This window comes from Oncorhynchus masou, unplaced genomic scaffold (genome assembly GCF_036934945.1).
Source record: "Oncorhynchus masou masou isolate Uvic2021 unplaced genomic scaffold, UVic_Omas_1.1 unplaced_scaffold_3042, whole genome shotgun sequence".
Classification (NCBI taxonomy): Eukaryota; Metazoa; Chordata; class Actinopteri; order Salmoniformes; family Salmonidae; genus Oncorhynchus; species Oncorhynchus masou.
The window spans coordinates 1-17,500 of record NW_027009461.1 but is presented as its reverse complement, the minus strand read 5'-3'; the positions used below and the strand labels follow the sequence as shown (position 1 = coordinate 17,500).

The 17,500-nt window shown below is 45.8% G+C and overlaps 1 protein-coding gene across 1 annotated transcript in view; it reads left to right on the top strand.

Annotated features, from left to right (window-relative positions):
• The window catches only part of LOC135534123 (hepatic sodium/bile acid cotransporter-like), a 32,006-nt gene extending 18,980 nt beyond the window's left edge, over positions 1-13,026 (top strand). The window contains exons 5-8 of the mRNA XM_064961253.1: positions 514-718; positions 3,413-3,597; positions 3,749-3,951; positions 12,951-13,026. Coding sequence (XP_064817325.1) covers positions 514-718; positions 3,413-3,597; positions 3,749-3,951; positions 12,951-13,006 — 649 coding nt within the window. The 3' untranslated portion in view covers positions 13,007-13,026. The remainder of the gene's footprint in view (positions 1-513; positions 719-3,412; positions 3,598-3,748; positions 3,952-12,950) is intronic.
• Positions 13,027-17,500: the final 4,474 nt, after the last annotated feature.

Sequence of the window (17,500 nt, the reverse complement as noted above, 5' to 3'; positions counted from 1 at the left end):
CTCTCTTTCTCCCTCTGTCTCTCTCCCTCTGCCACTCTCTCGTCCCCTCTCTCTTGTTCCCTCTCTTTCTCCCTCTGTGTCTCTCCCTCTGTGTCTCTCCCTCTGTCTCTTCACCTCTGTCTCTCTCTCTCTCTCATTCCCTCTCTTTCTCCCTCTGTCTCTCTCCCTCTCCCTCTGTCTCTCCCTCTCTCTCGTTCCCTCTCTTTCTCCTTCTCTCTCTCCCTCTCTCTCGTTCCCTCTCCCTCTCCCTCTGTCTCTCTCTCTCTCCATCCCTCCTTCTCCCTCTCTTTCTCCCTCTGTCTCTCCCTCTCTCTCGTTCCCTCTCCCTCTCCCTCTCTCTCGTTCCCTCTCCTTCTCCCTCTGTCTCTCCCTCTCTCTCGTTCCCTCTCCCTCTGTCTCTCCCTCTCTCTCCACCCTCCTTCTCCCTCTGTCTCTCCCTCTCTCTCATTCCCTCTCTTTCTCCCTCTGTCTCTCCCTCTCTCTCCATCCCTCCTTCTCTCCCTCTCTCCCCAGTATTGTGATGACTACCTGCTCTACATTCCTAGCCCTGGGTATGATGCCACTGCTCCTCTACCTATACTGCCAGGGCTTCTCCAACCTGGAGAGTGCTGTTCCCTACGCTGGCATCACTCTGGCCCTGGTCATGACTCTGTTCCCCTGCGGCATCGGCATCCTCATCAATTACTACAGGCCACAGTACTCCAAGACTATTACTAAGGTAGAGTACAGTACGCAGTACACAGTACACAGTACTACAGACCATCACTAAGGTAGTGTACAGTACACAGCACTCCAAGACTATTACTAAGGTAGAGTACAGTACGCAGTACACAGTACACAGTACTACAGAACATCACTAAGGTAGAGTACAGTACGCAGTACACAGTACTACGGACCATCACTAAGGTAGAGTACAGTACACAGTACTACAGAGCATCACAAGGTAGAGTACAGTACACAGTACTACAGACCATCACTAAGGTAGAGTACAGTACACAGTACACAGTACTACGGACCATCACTAAGGTAGAGTACAGTACACAGTACTACAGAGCATCACAAGGTAGAGTACAGTACACAGTCCACAGTACTACAGACCATCACTAAGGCAGAGTACAGTACACAGTACACAGACCATCACTAAGGCAGAGTACAGTACACAGTACTACAGAGCATCACAAGGTAGAGTACAGTACACAGTACTACAGACCATCACTAAGGTAGAGTACAGTACACAGTACTACAGAGCATCACAAGGTAGAGTACAGTACACAGTCCACAGTACACAGACCATCACTAAGGTAGAGTACAGTACACAGTACACAGACCATCACTAAGGCAGAGTACAGTACACAGTACTACAGACCATCACTAAGGTAGAGTACAGTACACAGTACTACAGAGCATCACAAGGTAGAGTACAGTACACAGTCCACAGTACACAGACCATCACTAAGGTAGAGTACAGTACACAGTACACAGACCATCACTAAGGCAGAGTACAGTACACAGTACTACAGAGCATCACAAGGTAGAGTACAGTACACAGTACTACAGACCATCACTAAGGTAGAGTACAGTACACAGTACACAGACCATCACTAAGGTAGAGTACAGTACACAGTACTACGGACCATCACTAAGGTAGAGTACAGTACACAGTACCACAGACCATCACTAAGGTAGAGTACAGTACACAGTACTACGGACCATCACTAAGGTAGAGTACAGTACACAGTACTACGGACCATCACTAAGGTAGAGTACAGTACACAGTACTACAGACCATCACTAAGGCAGAGTACAGTACACAGTACTACGGACCATCACTAAGGTAGAGTACAGTACACAGTACTACAGACCATCACTAAGGCAGAGTACAGTACACAGTACCACAGACCATCACTAAGGTAGAGTACAGTACACAGTACACAGTACTATGGACCATCACTAAGGTAGAGTACAGTACACAGTACTACAGACCATCACTAAGGTAGAGTACAGTACACAGTACACAGACCATCACTAAGGCAGAGTACAGTACACAGTACCACAGACCATCACTAAGGTAGAGTACAGTACACAGTACACAGTACTATGGACCATCACTAAGGTAGAGTACAGTACACAGTACTACAGACCATCACTAAGGTAGAGTACAGTACACAGTACTACGGACCATCACTAAGGCAGAGTACAGTACACAGTACACAGACCATCACTAAGGCAGAGTACAGTACACAGTACTACAGAGCATCACAAGGTAGAGTACAGTACACAGTACTACAGACCATCACTAAGGTAGAGTACAGTACACAGTACTACAGAGCATCACAAGGTAGAGTACAGTACACAGTCCACAGTACACAGACCATCACTAAGGTAGAGTACAGTACACAGTACACAGACCATCACTAAGGCAGAGTACAGTACACAGTACTACAGAGCATCACAAGGTAGAGTACAGTACACAGTACTACAGACCATCACTAAGGTAGAGTACAGTACACAGTACACAGACCATCACTAAGGTAGAGTACAGTACACAGTACTACGGACCATCACTAAGGTAGAGTACAGTACACAGTACTACGGACCATCACTAAGGTAGAGTACAGTACACAGTACTACAGACCATCACTAAGGCAGAGTACAGTACACAGTACTACGGACCATCACTAAGGTAGAGTACAGTACACAGTACTACAGACCATCACTAAGGCAGAGTACAGTACACAGTACCACAGACCATCACTAAGGTAGAGTACAGTACACAGTACACAGTACTATGGACCATCACTAAGGTAGAGTACAGTACACAGTACTACAGACCATCACTAAGGTAGAGTACAGTACACAGTCCACAGTACTACAGACCATCACTAAGGCAGAGTACAGTACACAGTACTACAGACCATCACTAAGGTAGAGTACAGTACACAGTACACAGTACTACAGACCATCACTAAGGTAGAGTACAGTACACAGTACTACAGACCATCACTAAGGCAGAGTACAGTACACAGTACTACAGACCATCACTAAGGTAGAGTACAGTACACAGTACTACAGACCATCACTAAGGTAGAGTACAGTACACAGTACACAGACCATCACTAAGGCAGAGTACAGTACACAGTACTACAGACCATCACTAAGGCAGAGTACAGTACACAGTACTACGGACCATCACTAAGGTAGAGTACAGTACACAGTACTACAGACCATCATTATGGCATGGTGCACACAGGTAATTCAATCGAGGCCTCGGTCAAATACCCGAGTCAAACTGCGCTTAACTCTGAGTAATCCTAGAATGTGCAAATTCCAAGCTAAACCAAGTGCACCCAAAAGGCCAATTTCAGGAGAGTATAAATGTGTATTTGATTTCCCCTCTCACTCCTCCCTCCAGGTCGGCCTGTCCCTCCTGTTGATGGCCACGGTGGTTATTGGCCTGCTGGCCGGCATGACCATAGGAGGGATGGATTTGACGCTGACCCTCCTGTCCCCTCCGCTCATGGCCACCGCTGCCCTCATGCCCCTCATTGGCTACACCTTCGGATACGTCCTGTCATACCTCTTCAAACTCAACGGATCGTAAGTCATGGTGACGATGAGGATCGTTTTCTCTTTAGTAAAAAAATAAACCCTTAAAAATAAGAGAAAAAAAAATCCATTCCAGCTATTAATTCCATGTCAATCAATCCGTTCAAGTTGTCCTTATTTGGACTTCCTTCCCGTTACTCAGGGGGCGGAGGACCATCTCCATGGAGACAGGCTGTCAGAACATCCAGCTGTGTTCCACCATTTTGAAGGTGGCATTCCCTCCCGATGTGATTGGTCCCCTCTACCTGTTCCCTATGATCTACATAGTGTTTCAGGTGGGAGAGGCCTTACTGCTCATCGTCCTGTTCAGGGTTCACCGGAGGTTCTTCAAAACACCGAAGACAGGTACGCTCGACTGACCCTGTTCGTGAGTGATACAGGTACTGTGGGAGCAAATGGGAAATATAGGACAGATATAATAGTATAGAGCAAAGATGTACATCAGACCACAGGAGAAGAGAGAGACACAGAGTCAGACATACCAAAGAGCACACCAAGCTCAACAGAACGTATGAAGGCCAAAAGACATAGGCCCATAAAATAAGATGATGAATGTTAGAGAGACACATCGTCTTCTAGCCCTAATAAGGACATACCAAAGAGCACACCAAGCTCAACGTAAGTGGTCCATAGGATAGACGGGCATATATTATTTTTAAGGACACGAAGGGGTCCTACCACCATTATAATTCACCACTGAAAGCAGATCTGGGCGTTTATTGGGCGTGAACAAGCAGGAAGCTCAGATTGAAAGATAATGGTGGCAGATGGACTGAGGGAAGTAACCTCATGTGGGATGGACTCATATGTTGTGTGTGTATAAATACAGAGGCAGAGCTCTGGGAAGGTAGTTGTTCCGCAGACCATCTAGGCTTCTGATATGTTTTGTATTAAAAAAGCCTTCATGGAATTCACAAGTTCTTGTGCTATATTTGTAAGAGGATTTTCCACCACCGAGTCTGAGACTCAGATATCAGGTCACTGGAGGTTCACACCTCAACTAGGTTACCCTTGTCCATCACGGTTTTGTAAAATACTAAATCGATCCAAGATCAGCACTCCTACTCATACTTTAATACAGGCCCTGTCTCCTACTCAGACTTTAATAGAGGCCCTGTCTCCTACTCAGACTTTAATACAGGCCCTGTCTCCTACTCAGACTTTAATACAGGCCCTGTCTCCTACTCAGACTTTAATACAGGCCCTGTCTCCTACTCAGAATTTAATAGAGGCCCTGTCTCCTACTCAGACTTTAATAGAGGCCCTGTCTCCTACTCAGACTTTAATACAGGCCCTGTCTCCTACTCAGACTTTAATAGAGGCCCTGTCTCCTACTCAGACTTTAATAGAGGCCCTGTCTCCTACTCAGACTTTAATAGAGGCCCTGTCTCCTACTCAGACTTTAATAGAGGCCCTGTCTCCTACTCAGACTTTAATAGAGGCCCTGTCTCCTACTCAGACTTTAATACAGGCCCTGTCTCCTACTCAGACGTTATTAATACAGGCCCTGTCTCCTACTCAGACTTTAATAGAGGCCCTGTCTCCTACTCAGACTTTAATAGAGGCCCTGTCTCCTACTCAGACTTTAATAGAGGCCCTGTCTCCTACTCAGACTTTAATAGAGGCCCTGTCTCCTACTCAGACTTTAATAGAGGCCCTGTCTCCTACTCAGACTTTAATAGAGGCCCTGTCTCCTACTCAGACTTTAATAGAGGCCCAGTCTCCTACTCAGACTTTAAGAGGCCCTGTCTCCTACTCAGACTTTAATAGAGGCCCTGTCTCCTACTCAGACTTTAATAGAGGCCCTGTCTCCTACTCAGACGTTATTAATACAGGCCCTGTCTCCAACTCAGACTTTAATAGAGGCCCTGTCTCCTACTCAGACTTTAATAGAGGCCCTGTCTCCTACTCAGACTTTAATAGAGGCCCTGTCTCCTACTCAGACTTTAATACAGGCCCTGTCTCCTACTCAGACTTTAATAGAGGCCCTGTCTCCTACTCAGACTTTAATAGAGGCCCTGTCTCCTACTCAGACTTTAATAGAGGCCCTGTCTCCTACTCAGACTTTAATAGAGGCCCTGTCTCCTACTCAGACTTTAATAGAGGCCCAGTCTCCTACTCAGACTTTAAGAGGCCCTGTCTCCTACTCAGACTTTAATAGAGGCCCTATCTCCTACTCAGACTTTAATAGAGGCCCTGTCTCCTACTCAGACGTTATTAATACAGGCCCTGTCTCCAACTCAGACTTTAATAGAGGCCCTGTCTCCTACTCAGACTTTAATAGAGGCCCTGTCTCCTACTCAGACTTTAATAGAGGCCCTGTCTCCTACTCAGACTTTAATACAGGCCCTGTCTCCTACTCAGACTTTAATAGAGGCCCTGTCTCCTACTCAGACTTTAATAGAGGCCCTGTCTCCTACTCAGACTTTAATAGAGGCCCTGTCTCCTACTCAGACTTTAATACAGGCCCTGTCTCCTACTCAGACTTTAATAGAGGCCCTGTCTCCTACTCAGACTTTAATAGAGGCCCTGTCTCCTACTCAGACTTTAATAGAGGCCCTGTCTCCTACTCAGACTTTAATAGAGGCCCTGTCTCCTACTCAGACTTTAATAGAGGCCCTGTCTCCTACTCAGACTTTAATAGAGGCCCTGTCTCCTACTCAGACTTTAATAGAGGCCCTGTCTCCTACTCAGACTTTAATAGAGGCCCTGTCTCCTACTCAGACTTTAATAGAGGCCCTGTCTCCTACTCAGACTTTAATAGAGGCCCTGTCTCCTACTCAGACTTTAATACAGGCCCTGTCTCCTACTCAGACGTTATTAATACAGGCCCTGTCTCCTACTCAGACTTTAATAGAGGCCCTGTCTCCTACTCAGACTTTAATAGAGGCCCTGTCTCCTACTCAGACTTTAATAGAGGCCCTGTCTCCTACTCAGACTTTAATAGAGGCCCTGTCTCCTACTCAGACTTTAATAGAGGCCCTGTCTCCTACTCAGACTTTAATAGAGGCCCAGTCTCCTACTCAGACTTTAAGAGGCCCTGTCTCCTACTCAGACTTTAATAGAGGCCCTGTCTCCTACTCAGACTTTAATAGAGGCCCTGTCTCCTACTCAGACGTTATTAATACAGGCCCTGTCTCCAACTCAGACTTTAATAGAGGCCCTGTCTCCTACTCAGACTTTAATAGAGGCCCTGTCTCCTACTCAGACTTTAATAGAGGCCCTGTCTCCTACTCAGACTTTAATACAGGCCCTGTCTCCTACTCAGACTTTAATAGAGGCCCTGTCTCCTACTCAGACTTTAATAGAGGCCCTGTCTCCTACTCAGACTTTAATAGAGGCCCAGTCTCCTACTCAGACTTTAATAGAGGCCCTGCATCCTACTCAGACTTTAATAGAGGCCCTGTCTCCTACTCAGACTTTAATAGAGGCCCTGTCTCCTACTCAGACTTTAATAGAGGCCCTGTCTCCTACTCAGACTTTAATAGAGGCCCTGTCTCCTACTCAGACTTTAATAGAGGCCCTGTCTCCTACTCAGACTTTAATAGAGGCCCAGTTCCTACTCAGACTTTAAGAGGCCCTGTCTCCTACTCAGACTTTAATAGAGGCCCTGTCTCCTACTCAGACTTTAATAGAGGCCCTGTCTCCTACTCAGACGTTATTAATACAGGCCCTGTCTCCAACTCAGACTTTAATAGAGGCCCTGTCTCCTACTCAGACTTTAATAGAGGCCCTGTCTCCTACTCAGACTTTAATAGAGGCCCTGTCTCCTACTCAGACTTTAATACAGGCCCTGTCTCCTACTCAGACTTTAATAGAGGCCCTGTCTCCTACTCAGACTTTAATAGAGGCCCTGTCTCCTACTCAGACTTTAATAGAGGCCCTGTCTCCTACTCAGACTTTAATAGAGGCCCTGTCTCCTACTCAGACTTTAATAGAGGCCCAGTCTCCTACTCAGACTTTAAGAGGCCCTGTCTCCTACTCAGACTTTAATAGAGGCCCTGTCTCCTACTCAGACTTTAATAGAGGCCCTGTCTCCTACTCAGACGTTATTAATACAGGCCCTGTCTCCAACTCAGACTTTAATAGAGGCCCTGTCTCCTACTCAGACTTTAATAGAGGCCCTGTCTCCTACTCAGACTTTAATAGAGGCCCTGTCTCCTACTCAGACTTTAATACAGGCCCTGTCTCCTACTCAGACTTTAATAGAGGCCCTGTCTCCTACTCAGACTTTAATAGAGGCCCTGTCTCCTACTCAGACTTTAATAGAGGCCCTGTCTCCTACTCAGACTTTAATACAGGCCCTGTCTCCTACTCAGACTTTAATAGAGGCCCTGTCTCCTACTCAGACTTTAATAGAGGCCCTGTCTCCTACTCAGACTTTAATAGAGGCCCTGTCTCCTACTCAGACTTTAATAGAGGCCCTGTCTCCTACTCAGACTTTAATAGAGGCCCTGTCTCCTACTCAGACTTTAATAGAGGCCCTGTCTCCTACTCAGACTTTAATAGAGGCCCTGTCTCCTACTCAGACTTTAATAGAGGCCCTGTCTCCTACTCAGACTTTAATAGAGGCCCTGTCTCCTACTCAGACTTTAATAGAGGCCCTGTCTCCTACTCAGACTTTAATACAGGCCCTGTCTCCTACTCAGACGTTATTAATACAGGCCCTGTCTCCTACTCAGACTTTAATAGAGGCCCTGTCTCCTACTCAGACTTTAATAGAGGCCCTGTCTCCTACTCAGACTTTAATAGAGGCCCTGTCTCCTACTCAGACTTTAATAGAGGCCCTGTCTCCTACTCAGACTTTAATAGAGGCCCTGTCTCCTACTCAGACTTTAATAGAGGCCCAGTCTCCTACTCAGACTTTAAGAGGCCCTGTCTCCTACTCAGACTTTAATAGAGGCCCTGTCTCCTACTCAGACTTTAATAGAGGCCCTGTCTCCTACTCAGACGTTATTAATACAGGCCCTGTCTCCAACTCAGACTTTAATAGAGGCCCTGTCTCCTACTCAGACTTTAATAGAGGCCCTGTCTCCTACTCAGACTTTAATAGAGGCCCTGTCTCCTACTCAGACTTTAATACAGGCCCTGTCTCCTACTCAGACTTTAATAGAGGCCCTGTCTCCTACTCAGACTTTAATAGAGGCCCTGTCTCCTACTCAGACTTTAATAGAGGCCCAGTCTCCTACTCAGACTTTAATAGAGGCCCTGCATCCTACTCAGACTTTAATAGAGGCCCTGTCTCCTACTCAGACTTTAATAGAGGCCCTGTCTCCTACTCAGACATTAATAGAGGCCCTGTCTCCTACTCAGACTTTAATAGAGGCCCTGTCTCCTACTCAGACTTTAATAGAGGCCCAGTCTCCTACTCAGACTTTAATACAGGCCCTGTCTCCTACTCAAACTTTAATAGAGGCCCTGTCTCCTACTCAGACTTTAATACAGGCCCTGTCTCCTACTCAGACTTTAATAGAGGCCCAGTCTCCTACTCAGACTTTAATAGAGGCCCAGTCTCCTACTCAGACTTTAATAGAGGCCCTGTCTCCTACTCAGACGTTAATAGAGGCCCTGTCTCCTACTCAGACTTTAATAGAGGCCCTGTCTCCTACTCAGACTTTAATAGAGGCCCTGTCTCCTACTCAGACTTTAATACAGGCCCTGTCTCCTACTCAAACTTTAATAGAGGCCCTGTCTCCTACTCAGACTTTAATACAGGCCCTGTCTCCTACTCAGACTTTAATAGAGGCCCAGTCTCCTACTCAGACTTTAATAGAGGCCCAGTCTCCTACTCAGACTTTAATAGAGGCCCTGTCTCCTACTCAGACTTTAATAGAGGCCCTGTCTCCTACTCAGACTTTAATAGAGGCCCTGTCTCCTACTCAGACTTTAATAGAGGCCCTGTCTCCTACTCAGACTTTAATAGAGACCCTGTCTCCTACTCAGACTTTAATACAGGCCCTGTCTCCTACTCAGACGTTATTAATACAGGCCCTGTCTCCTACTCAGACTTTAATAGAGGCCCTGTCTCCTACTCAGACTTTAATAGAGGCCCTGTCTCCTACTCAGACTTTAATAGAGGCCCTGTCTCCTACTCAGACTTTAATAGAGGCCCTGTCTCCTACTCAGACTTTAATAGAGGCCCTGTCTCCTACTCAGACTTTAATAGAGGCCCTGTCTCCTACTCAGACTTTAATAGAGGCCCAGTCTCCTACTCAGACTTTAATAGAGGCCCTGTCTCCTACTCAGACTTTAATAGAGGCCCTGTCTCCTACTCAGACTTTAATAGAGGCCCAGTCTCCACTCAGACGTTATTAATACAGGCCCTGTCTCCTACTCAGACTTTAATAGAGGCCCTGTCTCCTACTCAGACTTTAATAGAGGCCCTGTCTCCTACTCAGACTTTTAATAGAGGCCCAGTCTCCTACTCCAGACTTTAAGAGGCCCTGTCTCCTACTCAGACTTTAATAGAGGCCCTGTCTCCTACTCAGACTTTAATAGAGGCCCTGTCTCCTACTCAGACTTTTAATACAGGCCCTGTCTCCTACTCAGACTTTAATAGAGGCCCTGTCTCCTACTCAGACTTTAATAGAGGCCCTGTCTCCTACTCAGACTTTAATAGAGGCCCTGTCTCCTACTCAGACTTTAATACAGGCCCTGTCTCCTACTCAGACTTTAATAGAGGCCTGTCTCCTACTCAGACTTTAATAGAGGCCCTGTCTCCTACTCAGACTTTAATAGAGGCCCTGTCTCCTACTCAGACTTTAATAGAGGCCCTGTCTCCTACTCAGACTTTAATAGAGGCCCTGTCTCCTACTCAGACTTTAATAGAGGCCCTGTCTCCTACTCAGACTTTAATAGAGGCCCTGTCTCCTACTCAGACTTTAATAGAGGCCCTGTCTCCTACTCAGACTTTAATAGAGGCCCTGTCTCCTACTCAGACTTTAATAGAGGCCCTGTCTCCTACTCAGACTTTAATACAGGCCCTGTCTCCTACTCAGACGTTATTAATAGAGGCCCTGTCTCCTACTCAGACTTTAATAGAGGCCCTGTCTCCTACTCAGACTTTAATAGAGGCCCTGTCTCCTACTCAGACTTTAATAAGAGGCCCTGTCTCCTACTCAGACTTTAATAGAGCCCTGTCTCCTACTCAGACTTTAATAGAGGCCCTGTCTCCTACTCAGACTTTAATAGAGGCCCAGTCTCCTACTCAGACTTTAAGAGGCCCTGTCTCCTACTCAGACTTTAATAGAGGCCCTGTCTCCTACTCAGACTTTAATAGAGGCCCAGTCTCCTACTCAGACGTTATTAATACAGGCCCTGTCTCCAACTCAGACTTTAATAGAGGCCCTGTCTCCTACTCAGACTTTAATAGAGGCCCTGTCTCCTACTCAGACTTTAATAGAGGCCCTGTCTCCTACTCAGACTTTAATACAGGCCCTGTCTCCTACTCCAGACTTTAATAGAGGCCCTGTCTCCTACTCAGACTTTAATACAGGCCCTGTCTCCTACTCAGACTTTAATAGAGGCCCAGTCTCCTACTCAGACTTTAATAGAGGCCCTGCATCCTACTCAGACTTTAATAGAGGCCCTGTCTCCTACTCAGACTTTAATAGAGGCCCTGTCTCCTACTCAGACATTAATAGAGGCCCTGTCTCCTACTCAGACTTTAATAGAGGCCCTGTCTCCTACTCAGACTTTAATAGAGGCCCAGTCTCCTACTCAGACTTTAATACAGGCCCTGTCTCCTACTCAAACTTTAATAGAGGCCCTGTCTCCTACTCAGACTTTAATACAGGCCCTGTCTCCTACTCAGACTTTAATAGAGGCCCAGTCTCCCTACTCAGACTTTAATAGAGGCCCAGTCTCCTACTCAGACTTTAATAGAGGCCCTGTCTCCTACTCAGACGTTAATAGAGGCCCTGTCTCCTACTCAGACTTTAATAGAGGCCCTGTCTCCTACTCAGACTTTAATAGAGGCCCTGTCTCCTACTCAGACTTTAATACAGGCCCTGTCTCCTACTCAAACTTTAATAGAGGCCCTGTCTCCTACTCAGACTTTAATACAGGCCCTGTCTCCTACTCAGACTTTAATAGAGGCCCAGTCTCCTACTCAGACTTTAATAGAGGCCCAGTCTCCTACTCAGACTTTAATAGAGGCCCTGTCTCCTACTCAGACTTTAATAGAGGCCCTGTCTCCTACTCAGACTTTAATAGAGGCCCTGTCTCCTACTCAGACTTTAATAGAGGCCCTGTCTCCTACTCAGACTTTAATAGAGACCCTGTCTCCTACTCAGACTTTAATACAGGCCCTGTCTCCTACTCAGACGTTATTAATACAGGCCCTGTCTCCTACTCAGACTTTAGACCCTTTAATCAGACTTTAATAGAGGCCCTGTCTCCTGTCTCCTACTCAGACTTTAATAGAGGCCCTGTCTCCTACTCAGACTTTAATAGAGGCCCTGTCTCCTACTCAGACTTTAATAGAGGCCCTGTCTCCTACTCAGACTTTAATAGAGGCCCTGTCTCCTACTCAGACTTTAATAGAGGCCCAGTCTCCTACTCAGACTTTAAGAGGCCCTGTCTCCTACTCAGACTTTAATAGAGGCCCTGTCTCCTACTCAGACTTTAATAGAGGCCCTGTCTCCTACTCAGACGTTATTAATACAGGCCCTGTCTCCAACTCAGACTTTAATAGAGGCCCTGTCTCCTACTCAGACTTTAATAGAGGCCCTGTCTCCTACTCAGACTTTAATAGAGGCCCTGTCTCCTACTCAGACTTTAATACAGGCCCTGTCTCCTACTCAGACTTTAATAGAGGCCCTGTCTCCTACTCAGACTTTAATAGAGGCCCTGTCTCCTACTCAGACTTTAATAGAGGCCCAGTCTCCTACTCAGACTTTAATAGAGGCCCTGTCTCCTACTCAGACGTTAATAGAGGCCCTGTCTCCTACTCAGACTTTAATAGAGGCCCTGTCTCCTACTCAGACTTTAATAGAGGCCCAGTCTCCTACTCAGACTTTAATAGAGGCCCTGTCTCCTACTCAGACGTTAATAGAGGCCCTGTCTCCTACTCAGACTTTAATAGAGGCCCTGTCTCCTACTCAGACGTTAATAGAGGCCCTGTCTCCTACTCAGACTTTAATAGAGGCCCTGTCTCCTACTCAGACTTTAATAGAGGCCCTGCATCCTACTCAGACTTTAATAGAGGCCCAGTCTCCTACTCAAAAGGTTAGAACCTGTATTTGTCACCACAAGGGAAGACTGGAGGACCCAGTTCAATCTTAGCTGTCCAAATGATGGTCATTTTGTCAAGGCCGCTCTAACGGTGCTCCTCCGTCTCACAGAGAAGCAGGTGTACGATGCAGTGGATGGAAATCAGATTCACAGCAGCTCAGTCTGAAATGGTGATGTGAACCAAGGACCTGAACATCTACCGGATTACAATGAGGATTTAACACCCAGTAACTGCACACACAATGAGGATTTAACACCCAGTAACTGCACACAGAGGATTTAACACCCAGTAACTGCACACACAATGAGGATTTAACACCCAGTAACTGCACACAGAGGATTTAACACCCAGTAACTGCACACACAGAGGATTTAACACCCAGTAACTGCACACACAATGAGGATTTAACACCCAGTAACTGCACACGAGGATTTAACACCCAGTAACTGCACACAATGAGGATTTAAACACCCAGTAACTGCACACACAATGAGGATTTAACACCCAGTAACTGCACACGAGGATTTAACACCCAGTAACTGCACACGAGGATTTAACACCCAGTAACTGCACACGAGGATTTAACACCCAGTAACTGCACACAATGAGGATTTAACACCCAGTAACTGCACACACAATGAGGATTTAACACCCAGTAACTGCACACAATGAGGATTTAACACCCAGTAACTGCACACACAATGAGGATTTAACACCCAGTAACTGCACACACAATGAGGATTTAAACACCCAGTAACTGCACACACAATGAGGATTTAACACCCAGTAACTGCACACACAATGAGGATTTAACACCCAGTAACTGCACACACAATGAGGATTTAACACCCAGTAACTGCACACAAATGAGGATTTAACACCCAGTAACTGCACACAATGAGGATTTAACACCCAGTAACTGCACACAATGAGGATTTAACACCCAGTAACTGCACACAATGAGGATTTAACACCCAGTAACTGCACACAATGAGGATTTAACACCCAGTAACTGCACACACAATGATGCATGGCAGCGGGCGATTATAAGGTGGAGTGATTGTAACTAATTGACTACACTGTATACAGGTGTATGTGTAATTAACTGAATGTCTAAACTACATGAGTACTTATGATCAAGACAAGGTCGTGTCAATGTTTGGACCAGCTATTGAAAACAGTCGTGACATTTTATTACTGCTAGTATTTAATTACGTATTGTTTTAAGCTCATACTAAAAGTGGCAAAATTGTCAAGTTAACACAGTCTTTTGATGCTTTATATAAAACATTTTATTGTCATCTGCTTTTGGAGTTCTTTTAATTAAATACAAATAACCATCATATCAAACACTGGGGGGGGGGGTAAAATCAGACTTCATGCTTTAGTGTACAAAAGGTTTTTATTTTCCAAACTATTGTCTAGGCGTTAACCTCGTCACAATAAGTTGTATAAGGGAAATATAAAGCGGAACAGAAACACCACTCCATTTAAACATTCAATACAAATGGGTTCAAATTAAAAACAGCACGTACAACGTCTTCACAAGGTGTCTTCTTCACTGAGGATAACACATAAATCCCCTAACAGTTACCGTACACCACCCCTACACTGAGGATAAAACATTTTTTTACTGCCAATCACAACAAAGGCCCCACACACACACAAAAAAGAGAGATGGTATTCTATCAAAAAATAACAGCATAAAACACAAATCCCCTAACAGTTACCGTACACCACCCCTACACTGAGAGGAGAATGGTACGACCCAAAACATTAACCAATCACATTCCTTACCATCATGCAACAGTACTTGAATTCTCAACAGTTCATGATATCAGAGCTACCAACCAACAGCAGGGGAGGGGGGTAAAATCAATCACACATGAGCTTTGAATGACAAAAAACATTTCAAGTAAAATTACTGACCGAAACAAAACCAGTAAAACAACAAAAAAAGGTTTAGGAATAAATGCTCAAAATGAAACCGTCATTTGTGTTCAGAGACGGATGTTTTTACTGAGAACACCCATGATGCTGCAGTAGGTCAAGGTCCAGCCATGTCAGAAGAGGGGAATAGGGGAGGAAACAAGAGGGGTAAATACAGATTCAGGAGGCCAGTACTGCTAGGTGTTCCTGGCCCTGGCCTGTAGTCTTACTAAAACTGTGTGTGTGTGTGTGTTCATGTTTGTCTTAATGCGAGTGTATTCATGTACTGAGTGTGAGCTCATGTCAAAACGTGTATATTGCTGTTCTCAATACTCAGTGGCGGCTGTCTGTGGACGGGGAACGAGAGCCACGAGACCTAGACCTGGAAGGAGACCTGGAAGGTGCACGCTGTGCAGGGGGAGGGGAGTGGGGAGGGCAGACTTGCTGGGCTTGGAGGGCCGTTTGGAGGAAGTGGAGGAGGTCTCCTTGGCCCTGGGCGGTGGGGAACCGGGGGCGGCTCCTGCACCACCACGGGGGCCGGGGAGCCGCTGTGGGAGCGAAAACGGGGGCGGTTGTAGTCCCTCTTGGGGGAGTGGGACCTGGACCGACGAGGGTCCTGGAGCGGGGACGGGAGCGGTTGCGGGAACGGAACGAGGAGGAGTTCTCCTGAGCGGGAGCGACTCCTGGAACCCCTGGGGAAGAGGAAGGGAGAAGAGGAAGGAGAAGAGGAAGGAGAAGAGGAAGGGAGAAGAGGAAGGAGAAGAGGAAGGAGAAAGAGGAAGGAGAAGAGGAAGGAGAAGAGGAAGGAGAAGAGGAAGGAGAAGAGGAAGGAGAAAAGGATACACCCACTTCAAGTCACCTTTTTTGACCACACCCCCTTTTTTGATTGACCACACCCCCTTTTTTGATTGGAACAGAACTTTACATATCCAAGTGGTCAGTGTGACTTTTTTAGACCTGAATGTCAAAACTCTGACAAATATTGACCCATACCATACCCATACCATGCCTTTAAAAATCACTGGAAAATAAATCAGTTAAGGATCTTAAAAGCTTAAAGTAAAAAAATACATTAAAATTCTTCCCCTCTTTAACATGACTTAAAATGCGCAAACCTTTCCCTCCCTTCATATTAGCATGTGGTTGTAGCTTAGACAACATTTTCTACAGCTACGGTTGTTATGTTGTCACCATCAGTTGAGACATGCTCTTGAACACAGGGTGGGGGTGTCAAGTTTTGGCTGATAAAATGTACTCAAATGGAATAGAATTTAAAATTTCAACTTTCAAAATGGCACTACAAAGATGGTTAGAGGTCCAGACAGAGAGACAGAGAACATTTAATTTTAAAATGGGTATTCCTATTCAATTCTACTGTCAATCCTCTATAGGAAACCTATTGAATTAGCATTTAAGTTGACATTCAACAACGGGTGAACCGTTGCAGTAGCAAGCAGAAGATATTTTTTAATTTTTAATTTCACCTTTATTTAACCAGGTAGGCTAGTTGAGAACAAGTTCTCATTTGCAACTGCGACCTGGCCAAGATAAAGCATAGCAGTGTGAACAGACAACACAGAGTTACACATGGAGTATCAATATAAAATGGAGAACCAGCTCATTTGCAATGGTCTAAAGGGATAAGTTCATCCCATTTCTGATATTGTAATGACACCCATCCTGTCTGTATTCAAGAGCATGTTGTGTTTCAACTGATGGGAGGCACAACACAAAAACACCAGGTGATGTGAAATATGGTCTAATCTACAAAATATACTACGGTAATAATAATAAAATATATTTTAAAAAAAAAGTTAAAATGACCATCTTAAATATTGTTTCTTCAAAAAATAATCAAGTCGTTTGAAAACCCTGTCTGTAAACTTTTAAATTATTAAAATCGTACTCAGCCGTTTATCTTTCCCAATGATGAAGACACGAATGTCTCATGTTATGTAAAATGGGTTAACTTTGAGCACCTTCATCTCTTGAATGTTTTGGCATTCAGGTCCGACAGTCACTTTCTGACCACTTCAATGAGCAAACATGTATGGGAAGTATTTAGCAGATGGCAAAAGTGGTTTAATTCAAATGGATTTACCCTAAATAAAACCCATCTGTCTGTTGTCTTATCAGTTCACTGATGCCCTATTCAAATACACTGATAGTACATCCTTCCCTTAGTTCCTTAGAGGAAACATCTAGAAGGGCTTCAGTCTCCACACCAACTCACCTCTTCTTAGCTGCCTCGATCAGCTTGATTTTCCTTCCATTGATCTCCTTGCCAGACAGCTTCTCAACAGCGTTTTTCAGATCGCTGTAAGAAGCGAACTCAACCACCCTGAAGACCGACACGACAACACAAGAGGTCAGTAGGGATATAACTGAGACATTGGTTTAAATGTCCGTTATACGAGGAGGATGGGCGTTGGCAACGCGTCTAGGAAGAACAGCGAGGGGAGCGCGTGACAGTCTAGGGGAGCGCGTGCCAGTCTAGGGGAGCGCGTGCCAGTCTAGGGGAGCGCGTGCCAGTCTAGGGGAGCGCGTGCCAGTCTAGGGGAGCGCGTGCCAGTCTAGGGGAGCGCGTGCCAGTCTAGGGGAGCGCGTGCCAGTCTAGGGGAGCACGTGCCAGTCTAGGGGAGCACGTGCCAGTCTAGGGGAGCACGTGCCAGTCTAGGGAGCGCATGCCAGTCTAGGGGAGCGCATGCCAGTCTAGGGAGCGCGTGCCAG